This window comes from Triturus cristatus, chromosome 5_2 (assembly GCF_964204655.1).
Source record: "Triturus cristatus chromosome 5_2, aTriCri1.1, whole genome shotgun sequence".
Lineage (NCBI taxonomy): Eukaryota > Metazoa > Chordata > Amphibia > Caudata > Salamandridae > Triturus > Triturus cristatus.
This window is the reverse complement of record NC_140588.1, coordinates 420,113,410-420,139,246: the sequence shown is the minus strand read 5'-3', so window position 1 is coordinate 420,139,246 and position 25,837 is coordinate 420,113,410. Positions and strand designations below refer to the sequence as shown.

Here is a 25,837-nt window from a genome sequence, read left to right as displayed (position 1 = left end):
TGGAAGGGGCATGTTGTATGAGTCTCTTCTCAATAGGAATTCATATCGACATGTGTCAGTAGTTTAGGACTGATATAGCAGTCCTGAATCTTTGCAAAGTAACCGGCCCCTAGGTTAGCGTGGTAGCCCATTCGCAAATGAGAATGGGGTCAATCTGAGACCCCTTCCCTGTTGTGAATGTTAAAAAAAGTTTTTAGGCAGCAGGAAGAGGACTGCTGCCAACTCTCAAACAAACATTTTATAAAAGTTAATTTTTCTTTTTATATGCAGTCTTATTTCCTTTAAGACAAATGGGTTCCATTAAAAAAAAATTTAATTGAAAGTCAGCCACAGATATGGTGGTCTGCAGGCCACCATCCCCATGAGGACCTTCAATATGAGTGGGTCAAACTTTGCCACCTACTGCATGAAAAATAATAAGGTAGGTCGGATTATGACCAATTCAGATTCTAGAGTCCACTAGATACTGGCATAACTTCTCTTGTACACAATGAGTCAGGATTTGCTCTTTAAGGAAAACATTGTACAGCCCCTCTAGAGGAATCCAGCCCTCTAGTGTCTTTACTGAGATGTCTACAAAGACCACCCTGGACTGTAGTTCCAAAGTGTGCAGCAGATGCAGTCATTCACAGTGCAATCCTCTTCATGCCGACCAGGGTTCCGTTAGGGCAATCCTTCTTTTTCTTGTAGTTTTTAGGCAGAGATCTAAGTTGCTGGGCAGCTCTCACATATGTATACGTGCTCTGGGGTGACAAGCAGGGGGGCACCCCTGACCAATGGGGTGCAGTGTGCCACCTTCAGGTATGACAATTTCCTCTAATGTGTTGCAATTTCTAGTCCCACAAAGCACTATTCTTTAAAATCCAAAATAGAGAAATTCTCTATAGGACATTAGGATCTGGCTAAGCTGACCAACTGGTGTGGATAACTTTCCCTAACACTCCCCTTCCAGCCCCTTTGCTAATTCAATTACTGGGCTCCTGTCTGGCTGGCTGTGAAGGAAGTGGGGATGAACCCGTATCCTGTCCTAACTGTCATACCCTCTTTGAAGACTAGTTTGGCTACCCAGCCTTGGGTCTGGTTAGCAGAGCCCAAGATGTAATCTGAATTAGAAAAACAGTATTAAGTAGTCAAAATGGGGTGAAAAAGTGTGGGGACACAGCAAAAAGCCCTGGTTTCTCATACAGTTCTTAAATTGTGACTAGTATTTTGCAAGCAGCAAATGGTAGTTTTTCTTCTGTATATCAACACCAACAGTATTGTGGTACAAGAATATCAAGCACAGAATATTGAGGGACAGTATATCAAGTGGTAATGCATATATCTTGAAGTATAGATTTAGTATTGCTAACTCCACACCTATGTACCTAGAAGATACCACGTAGTTGCATATATGTGGAGTTTAGTACAGAAAATCTAGGCTTACTCATTTGTCAATATTTTGGCCTCGATATTCTGTATCAATGATACTGTGGGTTCGATATACAGGGGGTATACTGTAAATAGTATGCTGTCAGGTTATGAACACCACCGCCTATTCAGGTCCCAGTTAACTTAAGCACTCATTCTAAGAAAGACATATCTCTACACAACAGTGAAAGTTAGGATAACAAGCAATGCTCAACAATTTCAGTGAAGCACCCTCCACTAGGCCCCTCGAGTCATACGTCTATTTTGTGGCGCTAAAGTGCATTTTAGAATTCTATAAGGTAAGTAACTTGCAAGGTGTTTCTGAAGGTGTCAATTAGCTACAAAGTGATCCAGAAAAGTCTGTAATTTTTTTCAGTATAACTACACTCCTAGTGTTTGCACAACTTTACACTTTGAGATAGATAACCCTGGTCCCGATTCACAAAACTTTTGCACGTACAAGTTCAACTTATATGCAAAAATGGCTAGATGTAGGAGTGCAAATTAAGCTGTTTAATTCTAAAAAACTTGAGTTTGCCGTCACAGGTGGATTTGTCCACAGCGTGGTGTAATATTCTGCATGAGTACATCATCTTCCAGAGTTGGAGTGTAACCGTTTCAGAGTACTAGTGCCATGGAAAGGTTGCTAACAACCAAAACGCTTAGAGTTTGGGGGTGTTCTCAGACTTCTCTATGAATTATTCCCTCCCTAGAAATAGTCAGAGATTTTGTCTGACATGGCAGAATAAAATCTTTTTCAAGGGTAGGGATTTTATTATCGTATTTCATTTGGAATTTTGATAGAATCTACTAGTCACCGTGATATTGTCTAAGTGCTCTTCGCGGAAAGTGTACATTGAAGATGGAGTAACGTTGGTTTATTTAATCATTGCTAAAAGCAGCGATGAACAGTACCTTAAGATAGCAGTTGTATATCACACTATTGTATTTAAGAATATCATCTGACATAAATATTGTCCCATTGGGTGTACATTTTCTAACATTAACTCGAAAAGAGGATATGTATATTCTTACATGAGTTTTAGGATACATTATTTATGTCAAACAGTATTTTGACAATGATATTGATAGCCCGTCACTGAATATGCTCCTATGTAGATGGTTAAGCCTTGAAAGAGTAATAGAGTCCTGAGAGTGTGGGTGGAGAGGCTGTGCTGGTCTGCAGGTGTCTGTCTGACTGGGCAGAAAATAGGGTGCAAGTAAAGAGAGGCTATGATATAAATGTATCGTGTTTTTATTGTTTTATTGTGTTATTTTGATGGCCTACGGCCAAATAAAGTTTATCTTCTTCTGAAAAAAAAGAGCTACTATGATTATCAAAATATCACAGTGAAGTGGGGAGTTTTTATTGATCTTCTAAATTTGAGTTAATCATTTTCCACTCTCAGTTGAAGATGTAGCCAGTTCCACAGGGGAGGCCCAGAACTAGACTGCTCAGCCCCTGCATTGCCTGTACTTCAACAAGTGGATTGGCAGTGCACACCAGGCTTCTGGTCTGTTGAAATGGGTCAAACAGTTTCGCAAGCGTGCCGCCATGAGGTGTCTTGTGTGTGAGGCATAGTGTTTTAAAGGTCAGTCTTTGCTTTACTGGGAGGCAATTGAGGTACTTAGAAACTGCTCTGAAATGGTCATGTCTTTCAGGCCAGAAATTAGGCGAGAGGATGACTTTAACTCTTTTATGTTCTGAGAGACTGGGGAGACCAATGTGTAAACAGCTGCACTAACCCAGGCACAATAGCACCATGGCGAGGATTTGGCTGATTCTGAGAGAGCATGGGGAAGAGAACACCCCCAAGATTAGTTGTTGAGTAGAGGAAAACTATTTTCCCATTGGAATGAAAAATTGTTTCCTCAAAAATAAAATAAAGAGGAACTGCCTTAATGTAGTTGCATTTTGCTTGCGTAGTACTATACTAAGTCCAATCACGTATACAGAACTTCTTTCAAATAGAAGCCATGAATAGCAATTCATGGCTTTTAGGGCAATCATGGAAACATCTGTGAATTCAAAAAAATTGCAATTTTACACCCATGCCAGAGAGTAAGCATATGGGCTCAAGTTTACGAATTTGGTTGAGAATTGGCATCTGGGTGTATCTGGTGTGCTTTAGGTCAGACGTCCTTTTTGTCCGCATTCTCTGAGTGCATTCCTATTTTAGGGCTGGACCTTGTTATGCTTCATGCATTTTTGTATTTTTGCTGTGCCGCAGGAATTGAGAGACCTGAAAATCGAATATTGAAAACCTACAATTAGAACTGAACAACCAAATACAGGGAATCGTAAGCCACAGTTCTTATTTATCCAGACATTTTTAGATATTTTGTGAAACAAATGTACCAAGACCCCAATTAAAAGTTTTTTTGGTATTGCACAGAAAATCGGGTTTATTCTAAGCCTGGGCAAAGCACTACGCTACACTCGCGTAGTTTGCGAAGTTTGCGCTACTTTGCACTACGTGAATTGCACGTAGCACAGTGCAAACACGCGTAGCATAGTGTTGCGTAGTGCAGCAGTCATTTTTTGCTTCCTCGCGGTCCTCAACGTCAAGTTGGCGACCGCGAGCAAGCAAAATGACATCCCGGCGAGACTTTTTCCTCGTTCGCGATCAGCAACATCAAGTTGGCGATCGCGAGCGTGGAAAATAAACTTCCTGGCGAGATTCTCAACGCGAGGAGGTCATGTTTCTCATTGCGAGTGGTCACGTATGCTCGCGACCGCTCGCGATGAGAAACTACCAGTCCGCGTTGAGAAAGCTGCTGCTCGAGTAAAAATCTACTCGAGCAGCAGAAAACTACAGCTCGCACTGTGCAATATGCCGTTTTTAATGATTGCACAGTGCCGGTTGCTTGTCCGCACTGTGCAATCATTGATAACGACATCTTGAACAGTGCGAACAGGGTACTACGCAGTTCGCGAAGTGCTACGCGTAGCTCGCGTAGTGCGAAGTGCACTTTGCGTGTCTTCGCGAAGTGCTACTTCGCGAACTACGCCCAGGGTTAGTTTATTCGAGGTTTTGAAACACGTGGTGTAGAGCCATGAATTACAAATAGCAGAAGCTCTGACTCTGAGTGATGGTTGTGATGTTACCTCTTCGTTTAAAGGAAACATAGCATGAGAGTACTCAATGCACATCCCCTTTTGTGCCACGCTTCTGATGCTGCCATTGTCAGCAGAGATAACTACACCCATCTTTTCTAGAATGGACCGCATCAAAGCCAGGCAGCAGAAGTACAAGAAAGGTAAAGAAAGGATGCTTAGCTTGGCCCAGGAGTCGTCGGAGGGACAGGAACACCACAAACCTGAAGAAGACGATGATGAAGGTATGGTTGGGATTACGGGATAATCCAGTAGCACTGCTGGTAAGAACAAAAGTGCACAATAATATTGCCTAAACGTGTGAGCATAGTGTTAAGTGCATTCTCTTTTTTTGGTTCCTGCCTTTTGCGCAGTCTTCTATTAAGCACACAGAGGTAGCACTAGCTTGCTAGCCCAGCCCCAGCTGCTTGAATGTCCTTCTTTTGGTGTCCAGACTAAACCCAGCTGCAACATCTGTAACTGAAAAGAACATTGGCTGGGGAGAGAGTGTTTTTAGGGTCTAATTTTTAAAGCACTTTTAAATGGGTTTATCCTTTTCAAAGGTTTTGTAATTTTCAGGATGCGAGGCCCTGTTTTCTTATTGGCCACAGACTCTGTTCCATTAGGCCCATGTAAAGTTGGGCTCTCTGACCAAGTTGCTTTCTTCTTCTACAAAGAAAAGTGTATGAAAGACTGAAATATTCATCTGGGCGGAGCTAAAGCCCTCTTTCTATGCAGTTTGAAGAATTGATAACAATAAGTCTCCGAGTTCTATGTTCTCAAGCCAGACTTAAAAGACACTGTATGCCTCAACCAATCAGAGATATTCAGGCAATTTGATGCTCTGAGAATTATATGATCAATAAATCAACCACCTCTTGGCATATCGTTTAACAGTGAATCCTGAGTACTTATTTTGTTTGATTTAATAAGGATCAGCTTTGGAAAAGCACATGTGAGCACATTACGGTGCCTGGGCAGCGTAGAATAAAGCTGCAGGACCAGCCTGTTGGCACCTCTAAGGGCAGCAGCTGGTTAAAGTTAAATCTTGACAAAAAGTCAGGGCCTGACATAGAGAAAGGTGTAAACAAATATTTTAATGTCTCCAGGAGGTTCTGAGTCCAGTGGAGAACCCACCCGTTTGATCTCCTCCACCGTAGTGAAGGTGTAAGAAGGAAATCCAACCAGTGAAGTATTCTCCACCCCGTTCAGATTTTTTCCATTCTCATGGAATTCCAAATAATGTTCCCAGTGGTAAATCTCTGAATTGGCATAAATATGCCATAGTACATCAAACTAAATAATACAATAATAAATATGTGACCATTAAAAGATCTTCTTAAACAAACATCAGCACTCTCATTCTTTCAAAATCACCAGTTTCCAAAATTCATACTGCATAGTAAGCCCTGTAAAAAGCTTTAAACTATAAAAAGACGATGTTTTCGTTGATTAAGTGACAATCTATGAGCCAACAGCCCTGTATTTAGGGTTGCAGTGATTCATTATACCAAGAGAGCAGCAACATTGGGATTATGCAAAAGAATGCCGACGTAGTTGATGGTTAACTTAAGCCTGGGCTGTCAAGTGTTTTCTCATAACTATCCAGGGAGCCAGACTATAACTGGCCACTGCCAAGTAGAACTTTGGATTATCCGTTCTCTAACAAAGTGCAAGTGCTTTAGTGCAGGTTACAACCGAGAACTGCTAAAACAGTACTGCAAGCCATTTGGAGCGTAAGTGCTTCATTTTGGTGCAAAACAGCAAATGCATGTTATTGTCTCCCGCTCTCCAAACTTACAATCACAGCAATCAGACCCAAAAAGGTTAGCAGCAAACTTGGAAGGTAAAGTGCCCAAGTGGAATTGAAAAAAAAGTGTGTGGTGTATCAAGGACAATTTAATTTCTAGATTTTTTCCATACCCAATGTCTGTGTTACTTGCAAATAGTTACCAGTCAAACATGAGGAAGTGGTCTGTCCAAGGCGGGATTTCAGTTTCCTTCTCATGAAGGTGTCTTTTACCAAGCCAGCCTTAGTTTGATCTATGAGAGCTGGACTGGAGCAAAGATGACAGAGTCCAAGTTCACTCAAGCTCCTCTTAACATAGATTAGCCAGGAATTGAACTGGAAGTTGGATGGGGTTGATGCTTCCATAACCACTTTCAGATATGATGCACGTGGCAATTGCCATTTGGTCATAGCCAGTACAACACAGTTGCTAGGGTGATAGTGCCGCAGATAGGCACCAAACCCAATTTCAGATATAGAGAGAAGATTTCCTTAAAGGCGAAGAAATTTCAACCTTGTCGTACACAAGAATGAATGAGAAAAAAGGCGTGCATTCCCCAGAGCTTCCGTAGCAGACACAAGCGCTTGTTTCTGCATGCAGAAATGTAAGAGCCCTGAAGGTGGGTGTTTTCCACCCACATTTGTTTAGCGAGTGCCACGGTTTGAATACGATGACTAGAGCAAACACCAATTTCAAATCTAATAATGATAGGTATCGAGGCGATTGGAGCAACTTTCCGTATTTGGTACACACCATATACAGTTTGACGGTTTGAATGATGGTACTGATGCTTTTACAAATCCAGCCTGTGCATTTCTTTTCAATCCACGCCCGCAAACCTATTTAAAGAAACATTGCCAAAGAATTTCCCAGTGGTGTATAATAATAAAATAGGCCTGTAATTACTGGGTAGCAGCTTAGTTCCTTTTTTGTGGAAGGGAACTATGATAGCGGTTTGCCACGAAGAAGGGATGCATTTCCGTCCTAAAGTTGCGTTATAAATCTTAGGCAGGATCGTTGACCAGACCTTAGAGCAAAGCATGTCCACTGGACATGGTCAGGCCTGGATGCATTGTTGGCCTTTTGCTCTATGATTGTTCTTTCTACCTCCAGGCGTAGAATGTTTCATTCTCCAGTTGGTCTATGGTTGGCTATTAAATACTACCCTTAATTGGTCCACCCAGGCCTGTGAGCAAATCTGATGGTCATGCCTATTTGGGCCATCTATGAACATTCTGGCAATATTCCCCCAAAAATCTCTGCTATTTCTATCTTCGGCTGCCTTGAACAGGTCGCTCCACACTCGAAGCTGAAAGTTTGATTTCTTTTTTCTTAGCAGCCTTTGTATTTGCTCCTTTCGCTCTTAAACATTTGATTGTTGGCTAATGAATAATACCGGTCTCTGTGTGCTTCAAAGACCTTTGACTTGGTACCTCTACACTCCCTATCACACCACCCAGAGTCATTCTTCACTCCACCACTTTGCTTGGCCATCCCCGTTGTGGATCAGTACCGTATAATAAGCTCACTTGACAGAGCACGACAATTGTCTAGTACCACATTATGATCTTCAGTGCAGCAGCAACAAATTAGCCTCTGGACCTGCAGGTGTTTCAATAGGAAGCAATTTTCCTATCAGCCTCTGATTCACACTGTGACACCAATTTAATCTTAAAAATACAATTTGTGTTGTCTGAGATTCTTCTTTCATTTTTTCTCATTTTAGTAATTAATTTGCTTATCCTTATTGTTATTTGGGACCAGGAAGCAGCTGTATGGTAGTACTTCTTAAGGACATTCCTGTCATAGTACTTGTTGAGGATATCCGTGTCTTTTGCATATAATTGTCACCTGTTGCAAATGGTCCAAAATACAGTGTTATGGTATTTGTTGTACACAACAAGGTGCCTAAATACCCCTACATAGTACATGCAGGGGCTGTGCTTTTAGTACTTTCAGGCTTTAGACTAAATACGTCAGATGCATCATTAGTGTTGAAGAGACAATAAATGCCACTACCACTGTCCTCCGTTATATATTTAAATTGAAATCTCTCTGCTGACATATATTCATTGCTCCCCATATAGCTTTATGGCAGCTTGTTCAATCAACAATATATATATATATATATGTAGAGAGAGAGAGAGAGAGAGAGAGGGAGAGAGAGAGAGAGAGAGAGAGAGAGAGAGAGAGAAGAACGAAAGTGGTGTGCACCCAGATTCCAGAATTACCATGCAGTGTATTTGGATGACAAAATGTGTAGCAGTTTGCTCACTGCTGATGCGTTTCAGCATACTGACTTGATCACAGGTGAGCAGTCTTTGCGAGGTACACAAATCACGTGTTATTTAAAAGCAAATTGTAACTATCAAGGCATGTCTTTACCTCTCTTGTAGAAATTAATGGGAAGACATGTAATGTATTAGGTAAGACTGCAGTGCATTTCAAATCAAAGTCCAGTACCTCTTTTCACTTCGACATATATTATCATTTCAACCACTTCACATGAACTTAATATTAACACTAGTCCTTAATTAGTGAATCTGCCATATTGTAAATGTTCTTCAAAGCACCATTGTTCGGAGTCCACAATTGGGGATATAATACACCCACTTGCTTCCCTTGACAGCTTCCACTCATAGTTTACATTAGGATCAATTCTCTTCCAGCAGTGGCTTCTTGGTGAAGGTAAATGCATCATTGATCTATAGGAGCTCAATCTTTAGTGACTGTGATGAGTGAGTTCTTTCTTGGCCTCTCCTGGTGAGAGCAGAGTCCATGGTTCTCCCTTTAAATTACTACGACTATGCAAATGTGCAAAACCACCTGTTTCCCCTTGCCCCGTCCTCCTCTGTAGTAAGCAAAGGTCTTCTCGCCTTTTGCCAGGATGAGGGACAGCTTACCAAAAGTCCCTCCAACGCGCTTCCCACCAATTTTGGTGATGCCTTCTTGATGCCGAAGATTATGATGACTTCTCCACCAAACAAAGAATCACTTGCTTAATATAGTTGAGATAGAGGACCTTTATTTGTTGGAGATTTACCTCTTTGTAGTAGTCTTGTTGTCTTTTCTATCGGAAGATTCATGTTATCATAAGATTTCTGGATGAAGACGCACAGGGAACAATAACATTGCCGAAATGCACACAAAGTCGCCGGAGACATTTCCTCATGGTCCATTATGCAGCTGTAGTGTGGAATACACACCATACATTTACCCAACTGGGTAGCACTTACTAATTAACCAGTAAAAAACTACTACAGTTGGGTAGACTTTCTCTGCACAACTGTGGAAAGGTTATGTTTGGCTCTTGCCTTGATGTTCATTTCACAGAAATTAAACCTCAAGTTGTCGCACTTACAAAATATAAGCATAGCAAGGGCCCGAGTTGAAGCTCCATTTCTGTAAAAAATGATCCTAACTTCCTGGGCTTGGTGAAGGCAAAGCAAGTATATTTTCTCAGCAATTACACAGTGAAAATGGATTGGAAATCATTGGTAAAGGTGGATGAATTGTTGATGTAGCCTAGGCAATCTGTAGTGACCATAATGAATGGGTTAATTCTTGGCCTGTCCCAAGAGAGTCTATGGTTCTCCCATTGCATTACTAACAGTATGAAATAGAATAGAATAGAAAGAATACCTCTGTTCCGAAAACAGAGGTTTTCTTTCTATTTTGTATATCCTTACCTCCCTCCTCTTGGACCTAAAAGTATTGTAGGGGGGCCTCCTCTCCATAGTTATTACTAACAGTATGCAAATGTGCAAATCCCTTAGAATCTTCGCCTGTTTAGCCCTGCCCACCTTATTAGTATGCAAAGGTCTTCCCGACTCTTACCAGGATGATGGACAGCTTAACAAGAGGCCCCCAGCATGTTTCCTGTCAATTTTGGTGACTTGTTCTTGATGCCTAGGAATATGAGGACATCTCCACTAACCAAAGAAGCACTTGCTGCATATATTTAAGAAGAAGTATCCGTGTTTGGTGGAGATTTAACTCTTTATAGTCGTTTTCTTTATATGAGAATTCATGTTATCACCGATTTCTGAATGAAGGTGCATGAGAAACTATCATATTGCAAAACAAACACAAGGTCACTGGAGACATTTCCTCTTGGTCCATTATGCAGATGTGGTTAGAATATGCACAGACATTTACCCAATGAGGTAGCACTTACTAATTAACCAGTAGAAAGTACTCCAGTTGGGTAGACATTTTGTGCAAAGCTGTGGACTATGGTTTGATAAAGGGGTAGGGGAGGTACTGTTCTGGCACAGTTACACACACAGCTACTGATACACCCATACAGACATTCAGACACCCACTCGCACACCCATTCTGCAACTCTCACATCAACTCACAGACCCAAACAGCCACTCACACACTCAATCACGACCCATACAGTCACTCACACACCCAGTCGCACATCCACAAAACCACTCACACACCCACTCACTGACCCATACTCCCACTCATATACCCTTTCACAGACCCATACAGCCACTCACACACCCACTCTCAAAGGTTACAGGTTACAGTTAGGGGTGGGCGGAACTCGCGGAGTTATACTCCTCGGAATTCCACAGAGTTACCTGAAAACTCCTTGAAATTCAGCAGAGTTCCGTGTGGCAGAAGTCTGTCACCCAGTCCTACACGACTTTAAAAAGCCAAATTACGTGCCCTAATTGTACAGCAAATGACAAATTCGGGTTTTGCCACAGTGCAGGGAAGAAGCTGCCTCTCCAGCTGTGATGCTGTGGGGTCAGCATGGAATACATTTCACCCAAGCCTTCCTTCGAGGTACGACTCCTCCCAATTTCTTTGTACTGCAGAGGAGACATGGTGCAGAATGGCACGCCTGATAGAACAGCCCGAGCCAGAACCTAAAGTGGCGTCAGTGCCAAGGGATCAGTGATAGTGGACTGGATCTTCTCTGTGGGTTGTTGGTATAGTAATGGAATCTCCGTGGCCAGCACAGGACTGAAAAAGACACTTGTCGACTGTGCAGGAGAGTCAGTGGTGTGTTGGTAAGACAGGGCCAAGTGTGTGGGTCTGCTCTTTGCCTGCCCCTGTTTTAGTGTGTGACAGTTGAGGTGGTATGTTTTCTGCTCGCCACTTGTGATTATGACTTAGTTTGCTGCCCCTGAGCAAAGCTCTGCAGTCCTGCACCTGGTACTCTGCAGTGAGGACTAGTTTGGTGGGGTGCCCCACGTTCCTTGTCCTGAATCTGGGCTAGGTGTGAAGGCTCTGAATTGCACATACTCAATCCAGTAAAACCTTTAAATCAGCAATCAATTTGTAGTTAAATGGTTGGCAGGTCTGGTATTTGCGCTCTTTGTTTTTTTCATCACCTGCATCCTCCTAATCTGGCGCAATTGAAGGTGCCAGACTTACCTTATGATGCGGAGGGCATGCATATTAATGCTCTCAGCAATCATTTGATTCAGAAAGACAAAGGCCATAAGTATCTATATAAAAAAAAAGCAGTCTAACATCTTCAGATGCTGTTGAAGAAAAGATGTCCCAGAGACAATATACCTAATGTCCAGGTTTACCCCTTACATGGTGTTTTTGAAAGATGGCAACTCATACCACACCTTGTCTCACTCTCACGCTTAAGAAATCATAGCCTTTTACTTACGTGCTACTTAGTTTTACTTTCAACATGTTTTGGTCTCTATTTCTTCCACATCATATTTGATGCTGTCAGACAATCTCAACATTTAAATCAAGGACACATTGCAATAACCGTCTTGTAATTTTGTTCTACAGCAAATTTTAAATAAATACACACATGATTTAATATAAAAGGGTAGTACTGCAAGTACAGAAATATTTGTAAAAAGTAGTCTTTCATTTAATAGTGAAATTAAAATCACAGAAACTCTGTTCCTGTCTATTTTCACTGACTTCTACATATTCTGTGCTATTCATCCCTTGTTCCTACATTTTAAGTGCGTCTCTGGTTTCCTCCACCCACCACAGGAGACACTTATCCACATATCCTTGGTGCATGTTTCCTTTATTTTCCTGTGGCCTTGCAAATTCCAAGAGCCCTGGAATCAGCCTTCTCTGCTGTCATGCGTGCTGCATGTAGCACAAGTGCTTGCTCGCAAGCGTTTGCGATTGTGCTGCATCAATCAGCATGAGGGGCCATGTTAGGGTGTTTTTTGTCTTACCCAATGATAAATACCAAAGAGTAGAGGGGGCGGATACTGCAATCAAAGTGGAGCAGTCATAATCAAACATAGTAGAGGGACCACAGCAGTTGGGCTGTGATAAGGACCTAGAACGTTAACCTCCAGTCACAATGCTGTCAAACTAGAGGTGAGTGCTGGTGCAAACCGGTAAACACATTCTGCAGAGCTAACTATAACTTACGCCCCTGCAATGCACTGCTTTTGACCTCACATATTACATCACTCATGACATGGTCAGTGACATCACTTCTGACATCTCAAATTACATCACTGATGACATCATCCACGGAACCACTCATAAACCCATACAACCTCTCATAGACCCACTCACACAACCACTTCCATTCACTGATCCATAGAGCCACTCACTTCCCATGCACCTGCTCACACAGCCACTCACTCACCCATATAGCTACTCACACACCCACTTAGTCACCTATTCAACAACTCACACACCCATACACTCACCCATACAACCACTCAAACATCCACTCACACACCCATACAAGTGCTCACACATGTACTCACTCACCCATACATCCACTCATATAGCACTCACTCTCCAGCACAGCTACTCACACAATGAATCAGTTAACCAAACACCCACTCAAACAGCCACTGCATCACCCATACAGCCACTTACACACACAGTCACTCACCCATACAGCCATTCACACAGCCCCTTAGTCACTAGGACAGACACTCACATATCCACTCACAGACCCATAAGTCACTCACTCACCCATACAGCCACTCACACACCCACTCACTCACCAATACAACAACTCATGCACCCATAAAACACCCACTCCCACTCACATAACCATATCACCACTCACACTCCCACATACATACCCATACAACCCCTCACACACACACTCACACACCCATCCAACCACTCACATAGCCACTGACACACCCAGAAAACCCTCACAAACCCATTCATAGACCCATACAGCCAATCATGTAGCTATTGACAGACCTATACAGCCACTCAACATCCAGTGACAGTTCTATACTGCCATTCACACACCGACTCACATACCCATACAGCCTCTAAGGCACCTACTCACACACTAATACAGACAATCACAAAGCCACTCAGATGACATATGTTTGAAACAGTATCACTGATTACTAGTACAGAAAGAATAGTAATTTAACTTAGGCTGTAGCTTAGTAATTATCTTTAAGACTAAGAAACCTTTAAAAAACACTTACACTCACTAGATGATGTCATCAGTGATGTCATGAGTGATGTCACTGACCATGTCATGAGTGATGTAATGTGTGAGGTCTTAAGCAATGCATTGTGGGGGCGTACGTTATAGTTAGCTCAGGTATCTATACATGCTGAATTTCAATGGTTTTGTACGAGTGACATCTGAGCCTAATTATAACGTCCCTGTAACCTTTGGTTTTTTCAGTTAATATATTCAGGCATGGTTTGCATACATTTGTATGATTCTAATGTCTTTCTGAAAAACCTCACAATGCACATTATTATCTTGAAAAGTTTGTTTCTTCCACAAGTTCACCTGGAATGAAACCACCTTCTCCAGACACATGCTAGAAATATGATATTGGAGGTTATATTGCAAAAAAGTTAGAATCTAACCAAATTTTATATGAAGTGGATTCCCTGAGGCCTTGGTCAAAAGTCTTGATACTACCTGCTTACAAGGGGGAGTTCACATTGAGGAAGCTAGTGAAAGCTTAGTTCGGAAATCCAAAGGTAAAATGTTTTCCAGGGGCCTTCCCAGTGTCATAACCCTTCTTCCTCACAAAATGCCCACCTCCAAGTGTTCCCACTGGCAAATATGTAGATGTTCTTTCAACATCCAGGTATGGCTTGTGCCTTCTGAGTTCCCTTATGTTTCCCTACTGCATTTCATTCCTATTACCTCCCTGTTAGCCCCCTCACTCTCTGCAGGAACAAGATCCACTCACAGGCACACAGAACCATCATTAGAGACTTCCTTGCGCAAAATATGCACTTCTCATTTTCCCACTGATATAAATTAACCCATTTTTGTATTCCCAGCTGCTTGCTCTAAATATAGTTGAACCGAAGCGTGACTACTTTTTTCGTCACATAAGGGCGAATCTTTAGATGACACTGTTTAAATGCCATTCGGTCAAGATTCAGTCAAGTTTATCACCTTGGTTTGCAGTTAGCCTATGATGACTCTCGGACCAATTAAATTCCCTTTACCACGTTTAATGATCTTAAATACAAATGAGAATCTCTAGGAGCCTACAAACTAGCAGTAACATCCAATCCATTGTAATAACCACACTTTTTCACTTTAGTCTACCTTGACTCCACTTTCTGCTTTCTATTCTACATTACCATTCATTTCTATTTAAGCTCCTAATGGCGTCCACCAGTCAAAAACGCAACAAAGCTTCTGAACTCTTCTTTGGGTAGTTACTTATTTATTTGAAAAGTTTTATATAGCGCTTCAAGACCCGGGGGTAGCATAGCGCTTTACATGAGCATTAAGATTCCAGTCAGTACAGTAGATTCAGCGGGAACAAGACAATATACAGACATTACACATTTAACAAAAAACACTTCTTAAATAAGCAAAAAGATTAACAATTATGACCATGAATAGAACGAAAATGTCACTACAGAACAATTAACACAGAAACAATAAAAAAGGCAAGGGAGCTAAAGAAGGGTTGTTTACCCGGGACAAGGCTTTCGTTTATGCAGTTAAATGGGATTGGGCTGATCAAATATACATTGTCCGAAACATGCAGCACAGATCATATTAGGGAAGGGGGGAGGGAGAGATCGGGGCTGTTAAGTGAGGAAGCGAAGAAAAATCGAGTGAAATACGGTGGGAGGGAGCAAAAGAGAGGAGAAGGGAGCAACGAGTTTGGGGGAGAATTGAGGAGGAGCTTGAGGTGAGTGTTAAAAGGGGAAGGGTAGCATTAGAGTGGAGAAAAAAGTCAAGGAGGACGAAAGAGGGGAGAAGAGTCGTGCAGAAAAAGACTGTCAGGGAGAATGAATAACGGGGGATGAATAAAGGATTGAATGCAGCGATTACGGACCCCAGTATTTGCAGAGAAGGTGAGATTTTTTAAAGCTGTGGTACGAGGGGTTGCAGCGCAGGTCTCTGGGGAGGGCATTCCAGATGATCGGGGCATTTCCCGAGAAGAAGCGGGATTATGTGGAACTCCTATTTGATAAGGGGGGACGAGAGGTAGAGCATTTGAGCTTCTCGTCTACCGGGAGCAGCCTGCTTTTTCAAGTTTGTCGGAGAGATTTAGCGGGGTTTGTGAGTGGAGGGCTTTGTGTGTAATGCAGGCAGTCTTGTATGCAGATCTTCCCTCGACGGGGAGCCAATTTAGGGCCTTGAGGGCTGGGGAGATGTGGTCGAAGCGTTTGCAGTCGGTGATTAGAATGGCGGCAGAGTTAAACACAGATCTGAGGTGGGCAAGGTGTGTTTTGGGTATTCCAGTGAGGATAGCATTACCATAGTCTATTTTAGAGAGGACTAGGGATTGGGCAACCCATTTAAAGTCGTCAGAAGGAATGAAGGGTTTGAGTTTTTTAAGATGCCAGAGGGTGCAGAGAGCTCCTTTTGACACATTCTTAATGTGGTTGTTAAGAGTGAGTTTATTGTCGATATTGAAGCCAAGTGATTTTGCTAAGTTAGATAAGGAGTGCGAGCAGTTCAGGGTATTGAGGTCAGAGAGCCAGCCTTGGATGGGGAGCTTGTTGTTTTTGGGTGAGAAGAGAATGATTTCGGTGTTATTAGGGTTAAGTTTGAGGTGATTGTAGAAGAACCAGGATTGGATCATACTCAGGGCATTGTTAAGGTGGAGAATATTGGAGTGGGATTTGATCTTGTATTACAGTTGGGTATCGTCCGCGTAGAGAGGGTAGTTAATTCCTGCTTGTTTCATAATGAGGGTAAGGGGTTCCATAAAGAGGTTGAAGTGGGAGGGAGAGAGAATGGAGCCCTGGGGTACGCCTAGGGGGACCGGCGTGGGGTTGGAGAGGAAGTTCTTAATTTTGCTTTGTTGTGTTCTGTGTTGGAGAAAGGAGGAGAACCATTTGAGGGCTAGACCGTTGATGCCAAAACGGGTTTTGAGTGAGTTAAGTAGTGAGGCGTGGTTAACTGTATCGAAGGCAGCGGAGAGGTCAAGGAGAATGAGAAGGCAGGACTCCCCATTGTCAAGGAGCTGGTGGAGGTCGTCGACAATCTTGAGCATGGCTGTTTCCGTGCTGCATCCTTTTCTGATACCGGATTGCAACGGGTCAAGTAGGTGGAAATTGTTGATGTGATTGTCGAGTTGTAGGAGAGCAAATTTTTCCAGGACTTTAGATGGCAGTGGAAGGTTCGAAATGGGGCGAAGGTTGTTAGGGTCATTCGGGTCAGCTGATGGGTTTTTGAGGATGGGAGTGATTTGACCGAGCTGGAGAGAGTCAGGGACGCACCCCGTGGCAAAGGAGGAGTTAATGATTGAAGTCCAGTAGGGGGCGATGATGTGTTTGAGGTCATGGACGAGGCTGGGGGGAGGGGATCTTTGGAGTGCGAAGAAGGCTTAAGTTTGGAGATGATGTTGAGGACTTCCTGTGACAGGATGGAAATTTTGCCAGGAGGCATTATTTCTCAGCTGTAAGATGGAGGGGAAGGAATCAGGAGAGGTAGAAACAGGACTATGTGTTGGAGTGCTGGGATGATGGGGTGGGGTCGACATGGGCGGGAGGACTGAAAAGATATCACCTGCAGGTAGAAGGGAAGGAGAGGCAGGGGTAGTGAGGAAAGATTGCTCGATTTTGGTGATTTTCTTAGAGAAGAAGTTGGCAATTTCTGCACATCTCTCTCTGAGGAGGCAATCAGCTCCGGAGGGCGGATGATGTTTGTTTTCTAAAAATATTGGACAGTTCTCTGGGCCTATTTTTGGCACGATCAAGCTGGGAGCGAAAGAAAACTAGCCTTTTCCTTGAAGATGTGTTTCTTGTATTTCGATCTTGCTGATCTGAGGAGTGCTAGATGGGAGGGAGAGGGGTGTTGTCTCCATGTTTTTTCAGTCTGTCTAAAAGAACGTCTTTTATTATTTAGATCGGAGTTGAACCAAGAGTTGGATGAGATGTTTCTTAGTTTTTTTAGTTTGGGAGGGGCTAAGTAATCCAGCACCTCAATGATTGTCTTGTTAAAATGCTCAGTGAGCTCGTTGGCATTGTGGGAGAGAGGGGTGAGCAGGAGTTTGGCTTGGAGTTCAGATTCAAGTACGTCTGTGGGAATTTGACAAAGGTTTCTGGTCCATTTTAAGGGTTTGGAGATTTTTGTTGGGGGAGCGGGATTAGTTACGATCTTAAAAAGAATGAGGTGATGGTCTGACCAGTCAGTGGGAATTATTCTGGTAAGGGACGTAAGGTCGCTGTCAGAAATGATAGCGTCAAGAATTGCTCCTTTGATGAGGGTTGGATGTTGACATAGTTGTTTGAGATCATTAATCTCTAGGAGGTTACTGAGGCGCATGACTATGGGATCCTCTACATTGTTCCAATGGATGTTAAAATCTCCTAGGAAGAGATTTTTGGAGTTTGAAAGAGAGGATAGTGAGATGAAGTCAGACAGTTCTTCGGTAAAGAGAAGCGGTTCACCCAGCGGGTGGTAGATGTTGTGCAGTCAGATGGGGGCGCAACCTGTATCAAGAGTTCAGCACCAAGGTATTCAAAGGTTCGGTGGTCAGTGTCTTTTAGAAGGGAGAGATTAAGGACGTTTTTATATATCATGGCTAGACTGCCACCTTTCTTGACAGGCCTATCTGTCCTGAGGATCGAGAAGCCGGTGGGACGATTAGGTCCAGAAAAGCCTTCGGGTAGTGTCATCAATTTGATCCATGCAGCACTGCCCACTCTTCTCTTAGCCCTATTAGAATCTGAAAAGATACTAACATTTTGTGTTTGTAAAAAGAGCATGCTATGGATGGGAGGAACCCTATATCTGATCGAATGAATGACATGTGAGACAATACTGTGCCTTTTTTTAAGAAGAATAATCCAGCAATCACCTTAATGTGCTAAGTTGGGAACATCTAGTGTTGCAGTGACCTTTGACTGAATAGTTCAAATGCCTGGTCAGCTAGATGCGTCAAAGTATCTAGATAGGATAATGGTTGGCTCACAGGAGTGCATGTACAGTTGATGTTGTATGAGAGTCATAACTGGGCCTGGTGCTCTGTCCTTCCCAATCCATCCCTCTATCGATCAATGTATAATCTCTTTCTATGCTTGTTGGATGACACAGCAAGGTATAACCAATGTGGGCAAGTGCGGGGGGGTGTACATATGTGGAATAGAGGTTTTTAAGATGAAATACATTATGGCTGTTATTTTTACCACCATATATATTTCCCACTGAGTGTATCACATTGATTTCCATTCCGCTTTGGTCTCTTTGATTTAAATCTTGAAATGAGGTTTTAAAAAAGTATTTCTAATTTTGAAAAATTAATGTTTGACCATATTTTGTTTTAGGAGAAGCAGAGAAAGAGAAAGCCAAGGGCAAAAAAAAGCTGTGGTGGCGGCCATGGGTTGATCATGCTTCCAGTAGGTTTTCTCACTCATCTGTCAATTACGTGGATCTAACCCTTATATCCTTGACCAGAATTGAACCATCTCTGTGCCCTGTTTGTTTTTGCATGGTTTAACAGTTGTGACTCAATGGAGGGTCTGAGAGCACAAGAAAAAGGTGTAAAACAAAACCTCCAGGGCCTGGTTTACTAATGTGCCTACATTTGTGCAAAATTCACATGGCTTCTGATAACTGCATGGATGCACATTTTCAGGAAGAATTCAAAAGCATAGTGTTGCCTTCAATTGATCCCTTCTGTGAGAGCCACCCAAGTGTTACCTTCAGCCCAGCTGTTTTTTTAGGACAGTGAAGGAGGGCCTTGTTTTCAGCAATTTTTCACACAAGCATGAAAACAATATTTGCAGTTAACTTTTTTGTATTTCAGCTTTTAGAAGCCAAGATCATTGAATCGCCACATTTAGATTTTATCCATACTATATAATGGATGACTGCAAACGCTAAGTTGCCAATAGATTATGTTATGGTGACATGCATTTTGATAATACAGTGCAATTTAGATATAAATTTGCATTATTTAAGCAAGAAAAAATCCATCCCTATAAACAGCGTCTCATACACCCACACATAAATCCATTGCATTTAATGGCGATTCTTCTATCCTATCAATAATAATTTCTGGAAAAAGTGAATTGTTACGTTGTTTCTTTAATATCCCTTTCTAATAGTATGTGTCATTGACTGGCCTGGCCATGCTTTGGCACTCTGTCTAGCAGCGGCTTGTGTGATACGGAAAAACACTTGATTGTGCACTTTACAAAGTGTTACAATACCTATAAATTAACTTCTAAACTGATCTTTGCACGGCAAACTGCTGTTTGTATCTTCCATGCAGTTATCCTACACCCTCTTTATAAGGCTCTCTGTGGAAAACTTCCAACACTTTTTATGTCATGAAACTGAAAGTAGGTTATGTCTAAAATGAACTATGCTCAGAATGTGTTCTCCCTCTAAATAGCAGCACCTTGCTCCAGCCCTCAAAATGCTCGACTCCCAAGGGCGGCGTTCTAAAGAGGGTGTAGTCCATTAGGAAGTGGGCCCCAGGGTTTTGATTCTTCTATGATGGATACCACACAGAATGGGAACATTCCTTCCATACTTGTTGGCAGCATGTGTGCCCCCTTAATATGGCCATTACCACTTCTGTGCAGCATTGAATCTGCTTGCAAATATAGCCATGGATCATGCAGCACTAGGACCATTCCTAATCATCAATCATTTAGGATGTTTGTGCTTTGTCTTGATACAATTAACCCAGGCAAAAGTGCTGATCAATTAGCATACCAAAATAAGCCATTTCTTTTATGGAAATATATCTCAACTCTTGTCTTTATCATAATTAATCCTAACACAATTGTATCCCTGCATGGCTTAGATGCCCAAGCTATCTCCATCACATTAGCATTCAGAAATACGGATAGAATGTTGGTGGAGGTTTATTTTGCACCCAGGAGTCCATTGTGATGTCTCACAAAACAAGTAGCCAGCTTCATCTGCCTGTAGTCACTGTCAACAATGAGGGTAGAAGAAGGGTGATATCCACTGCTGGACAGAAAGACATCCTGTACTCTGTGTTTTGCTTAGGTCCTTTTCACCCACAACACTGCCTGATCCTCATCAATTGGGGTCAGTGTGGGAATGAAGGGCTGTGGAGTGGTGACACATAGGTTCACAATATTAGGAGCCTCATTATCAGTGGCCCGGAAAATAGACCAGGCCCCCCCCTCCATGAGTTACTGATACAGATTTGCCAATAACTCCGGTGGTGTAGAAAATTGGGTCCATTATGATTTGGACCTTGACAGTCCACTAAGAAATGAGGAATTGCCAAAGGGATTGGTAATTCTGGGTCTGGTTCCCCTAGTATTCCTCAATTTTCCCCTGACATTCACAAGATTTCAGTTGTTTTCAGCAGCTGAAAACTTTATGTGAAAGATAAAATGTATAATTAAGCTAGGGCCAGTAACTTCTGCTACTCACCACATTCGAATTAAGATGCCACTCAAAATGAGGGCCTAAATGTGTCTGGCATCTCTTCTCTATTATCTTGACCACTTCTGCCCTCTTACACCGCTCCAACAACAAGTCTGAAACATGAGTGAAGTTGTTTATTCCTATTGCTGGTCCTAGGTGCCACTTCTTTTTAGTTCCATGCCGCCTGATACTAACAGACCAATTCATGATTGATAGTCGACTGAGTCTGACAAGGTTTCTAGGCATGGGAAGGCCTGCAAAGGCAGATTCTATTTCTCTCAGAGTCAAAAGCTTAATTATTCCTTCAATAGAATGATACCAACACAGTTTTGTTAAACTTTGATGCTAAGCAGACTTTTTATTGGACCTATTTGCAGAATCAATCATTCTTCAGGAACAGGAAACAGGTCCTGGTCACAGTGCTTGATACTATCGGCTAAGCAAAACGTAGATTGTGAGGTGCAAACTATGCCATTAATATGATGGCCCAGGTTGCACCTCAGCCACAAGAAAGCTGAGACCTGGTGCATCTATTTCTTTATAAAACGTCTTTTATCAACCCTTGTAAAAGTCCCAAAGGACACCCTTGCCACATTTGCCCCAAAAGTGTAGAGTGAGACCTACCCGGAGTAGGCCACAGAGTAATCCATCCGATGACTCTATGCTATGAGGGCTCTGTATTTACCTTCTAAAATTGTGGTCTAGAATGTTAGGAGTGAATTGAGATGTACAAGGACCTCTCCCCTGAGAATGCACTGAGTTGTTGAACAAGTAGTAAGGACTGGAAGACAGTGTTCCTATTGATATGGAGTCATATGGTAACCTTACTCCAGAGTTATCCCTAGGTGTATATTGCCTTTGCTCTCCTCAGCACGTAAAATAGCTTTTGCCCGCTACCAGATACAAAGAGACCTTCTTTCTCACCACGAATATGCACCCTCATCTCCAAAATCACAACCACTGAAAGGGTGACGTTGCTCTGTTACCAGAGTGACAGATTGCCTTGAGCAGTGTTGGAAGCACTGATTCTGTGGCAAGACACATCTTCATAGGAAGATGTAGCACTTCAGTGTGCCATGTGTTGAACTTTTGACCCCAAGCCATTCTAGGACGTATTACTGTGGTAGGAAAGTGTGCACGCTATTCAATGGAATGGTATCCCTTTTCTTTTGCTAACCTTGAAGAATCTTCTCTTGATATTTTTTATGCCTAATATCTTATATCTTATGTACACAGGTTAGGCCCACACCAGCTTATTTTTATCTACTGTTAAATGAATGACTCTTCAGCAATAATGCAGTCTTTTGATTGTAATTCCCTTAGTGCATAAAAAAATAATGCTAATCGAAAAAAATACTACCATACAGGACACAACTGTCATAGGCGGATGTTTTCATTCTGTGTGTGTATCTAAAATTCTGCATTTCATATGCAACAACAAACGCACTATCTTGCCCAATCTATCAAGTCACAAGTAAACTGTGCCTACAGTTCCATTTCTAAAGGGCACTTTGCTACTTTAGATAGAACTATCATTTTTCAAAACCTAAGTAGAAGATGATGGGTTTCATTTTATTTATTATTCATAGCTATGATTATTAACTATTTATTTTACTGTGATGTTCAAAAATCAGTTTTTTGAGAAATCGGATCAGGTCTCTTTGGGGACCCCATTCACTAAGGTTGACTATTTAATAACAAGTAGAGCTTGGGACCTGCCATTGTCATCTTTAGTGAATTGGGCCCTCTCTCCGTGTGCATAAATAGGGAGCTACATCACTAATCTAGTGGGGCCTTATATATGAGTAATGTTTAATTTGTGTATAAAGGAGCACCATGTAAAAAGGTATTGCCTTTGGTGGTGTTTCTCAGTCATTTCACCCTCATTATGACAATCTTCTTGGACAGCGGGCATTTTAGAAAAACAACTAGGTGTGCACTGTTCCAAACTCTTTAACTGTGCAATAATGTAGAACTTTGTGTTCTGTAACATGCAGTAGTGTATATCATATAAAGTATTTTGTAAAGTACAATGTATATATGCTTGCTCTGGCAACCTTTAGATCTCTATGCATCGAGAATCTTTCTTGCCCTCTACTGATGTTTGCAAACACAAGTACGTTATTGCTATTCAATCATACTTTTTCACTTGACCTCTGTCACAGTGGCACTACAAATTGTATTTAATACAGTACAAATTTTCAAGTTAAATTTAACTCCAGAGACATATGAAATTTGAATAGCACACCCAAATCAACCCACTTGTTAACAGTATTCATTTTAAAAGGGCTTTCCTTTTTCATTCTTTAGTCTAATTTAAAAATGTCTGTTAAATCTGGATTGATGATCATTTTTCTTGAACACAATAATTGGATTTTTTCAGATATTCTTCACAATTCTTGCCACTTGTTCTTGGTTTACCTCAAGAGACTAAAGAAATTATGCTTTTCTGATAAAGTATGACAATAGCCAGACTAAATCAACCAGACCATCCCTAAAGAAAGTATGATTGAATTGTGCAGGAGCTGTTGCTAATTTCATGGTCTTATAATGAGGGTTAAATGTTGAGTTCTTTTGAAGAATATCAGTATTGCTCCCCTCTAGTATTTTATGTTTCTGTAGTTATTTATGCAACTCTTCAAGCTTCAAATGAAGCATTACTTCAACAGCCTTTAATGCTGGGCAAAGTAATGTATCAATCTACTTTTTCTCTCTTGCTCCTTATACCATTTTGATTTTTATTTCTCTTTTCTTCAGTCATTGAGGCCGGTTACTTTGTTAGAACAATTGTACATTTTTCTGTTCAAGGATATAAGGCAGAGTTCATTTTTCTGCATACTAATTTGTGGAGGATTGGGAGCCCTACTCAATTCACTCACGCAAATTTGAAACATTTCTGAGCAGATTTTAGCCCACCTTTTGTGTGTTCGTTCCAGTTACACAACAGTATATAGTATCAATAATGGTGTCACCTTATCCAAATGACATCTTGCAATGGTGAAATAGTTAAATTTTCTAGCCGATGATTAGGCGACACAACCATTTACATGTATTCAATGATGCACAACGTTTCTAAGTCAATTGCACAATATGATCTATTCCCTGCTGCACCACTGTGCTTCTCAATACACACATCTCTTCCAATTGACATCACTTTTTTAATTCACGTGCCATTAGTTTTGTCTGATTTAATGTCTACATGGCAAAAGATCTCCAGTCATTAGTCTTACAAATTGTACATTGTGTGTACAATTAAAAAAAACTACAATTAATAGTTTAAGATTCTACAACACATTACACCCATACCTCAATTTTTCGTTATCATTTTTCTTCTTGTGCTCTTTTCTTTAAGTTCAGTCTTGAAAGACAGTAGTTTCTGTACTTGTTACTATCTGGATTGCTGTTCACATCTTGTCACTAGCTTCTTCTGCATCAACTGTCACTCAACACTTTCGTTAGTGCAGCGTTCTGCATACGTACCTGATGGGGAGATTAGGAAACAAAAAAGTTGCTTCAAGAAATAAGCAAATATTTTGTCTCACTTAGTGGTCAGAAGTGGCGATTATTATTTGTTTGAGACGGACAGTGAAGAAGAGGAGGACGATGAGAAGAAGGATGAAGATGACCCTCGAAGGAAGTCTGCTTTCCAGGTACAGTTGCTTTAGGTCCGGTGCTATTTGTGTTGATGCTCTACTGACAGGGCTCCCTGAAGGGACACAACCTGCCATATTTGTGTGTGTACCATTTTGCTCCATTGCCCAGGCGTCTCTCTACCATTTAACTCTACATGAGGTGGCTGAGTGTCAGAACGAAAGGTCATTGCTTACCTGCCTGCAATGCTGCTTGTTTAGGCATTGCTTAATTCCCTTCACTTGTTACAAACAGGTTAAACTAAACTCAAAAATAAAGCTTTCTTCAGAACTTTATTTTTTCTATGTTGCAAAGAGAAAACAAGTGAAGGGGGCCTTTTTGTTTGGCATTGCTATATTCTGCCTGGTGAGTTTTACATTGTGAATGTTTTCATTGTTGACTGTATGGGTAGTGAAGAATAAAGAGTATTGTTAGCTCCCATTGTAGGATTTCATTTGTCTCTGAAGGGGATCGAATCAAATAGTTTAACATGTCCGTCGAAGCAGGTCATGCAAACCACATTGGGGATATGTGCATGCATGGGTGCTTCTATATCTGCTTGTGTGTGTGGGGTCTGTCTGTGTAGTCAAAGTGTTTCTATCTGCCAATCATAAACATGCGAAGTTGACATGCAGCCAATATCCTCCTAATGCAGTTCATAGTAAATGAATTTCAATTATATTGAACAGAGCTATAGTTTGAGACCCGCCAAGCAGTGGAATGACCCTGAATACTCATTAGATACTTTCAACTGTGGTAGGTTCTGCGGTTAACCATCCTAAAATGGAGAAATGCAAATATACGGAGTATTGAAGCTGAAGAGCACTCTGGTTGTGGTCACAAAGATAATCCAAATTTCATACTGATTGTGTATAGTGTAGATTTTTCTTAGCCAAATCATTTTGTGTCATTGTATTCCAGGCAAGTTCAGCTGCCATGTGCTTCAGTCAGGCATTTCTTCGCCTCAAAAGCAGCATAAATCATCAAATTGTTTATTTTTAAGAGACCAGTGTTTAATGTATGTGCTCAGTATCATTCTGGACTCATTGTTCAACTTAACTCTTCTGGCTTACCTTTTCATATTTTGTAATGTGTAAAGAATATTTGTCTGTACTA

General features: G+C 41.6%; 1 protein-coding gene across 3 annotated transcripts in view; it reads left to right on the top strand.

Moving 5' to 3' along the window:
* Positions 1-25,837, top strand: part of PIEZO2 (piezo type mechanosensitive ion channel component 2) — a 1,161,909-nt gene that overhangs the window by 892,382 nt on the left and 243,690 nt on the right. For all 3 annotated transcript variants that reach the window (XM_085607342.1, XM_085607341.1, XM_085607340.1), the window contains 3 exons: positions 4,631-4,752; positions 19,003-19,074; positions 24,638-24,741. In XM_085607342.1, coding sequence (XP_085463468.1) covers positions 4,631-4,752; positions 19,003-19,074; positions 24,638-24,741 — 298 coding nt within the window. The remainder of the gene's footprint in view (positions 1-4,630; positions 4,753-19,002; positions 19,075-24,637; positions 24,742-25,837) is intronic.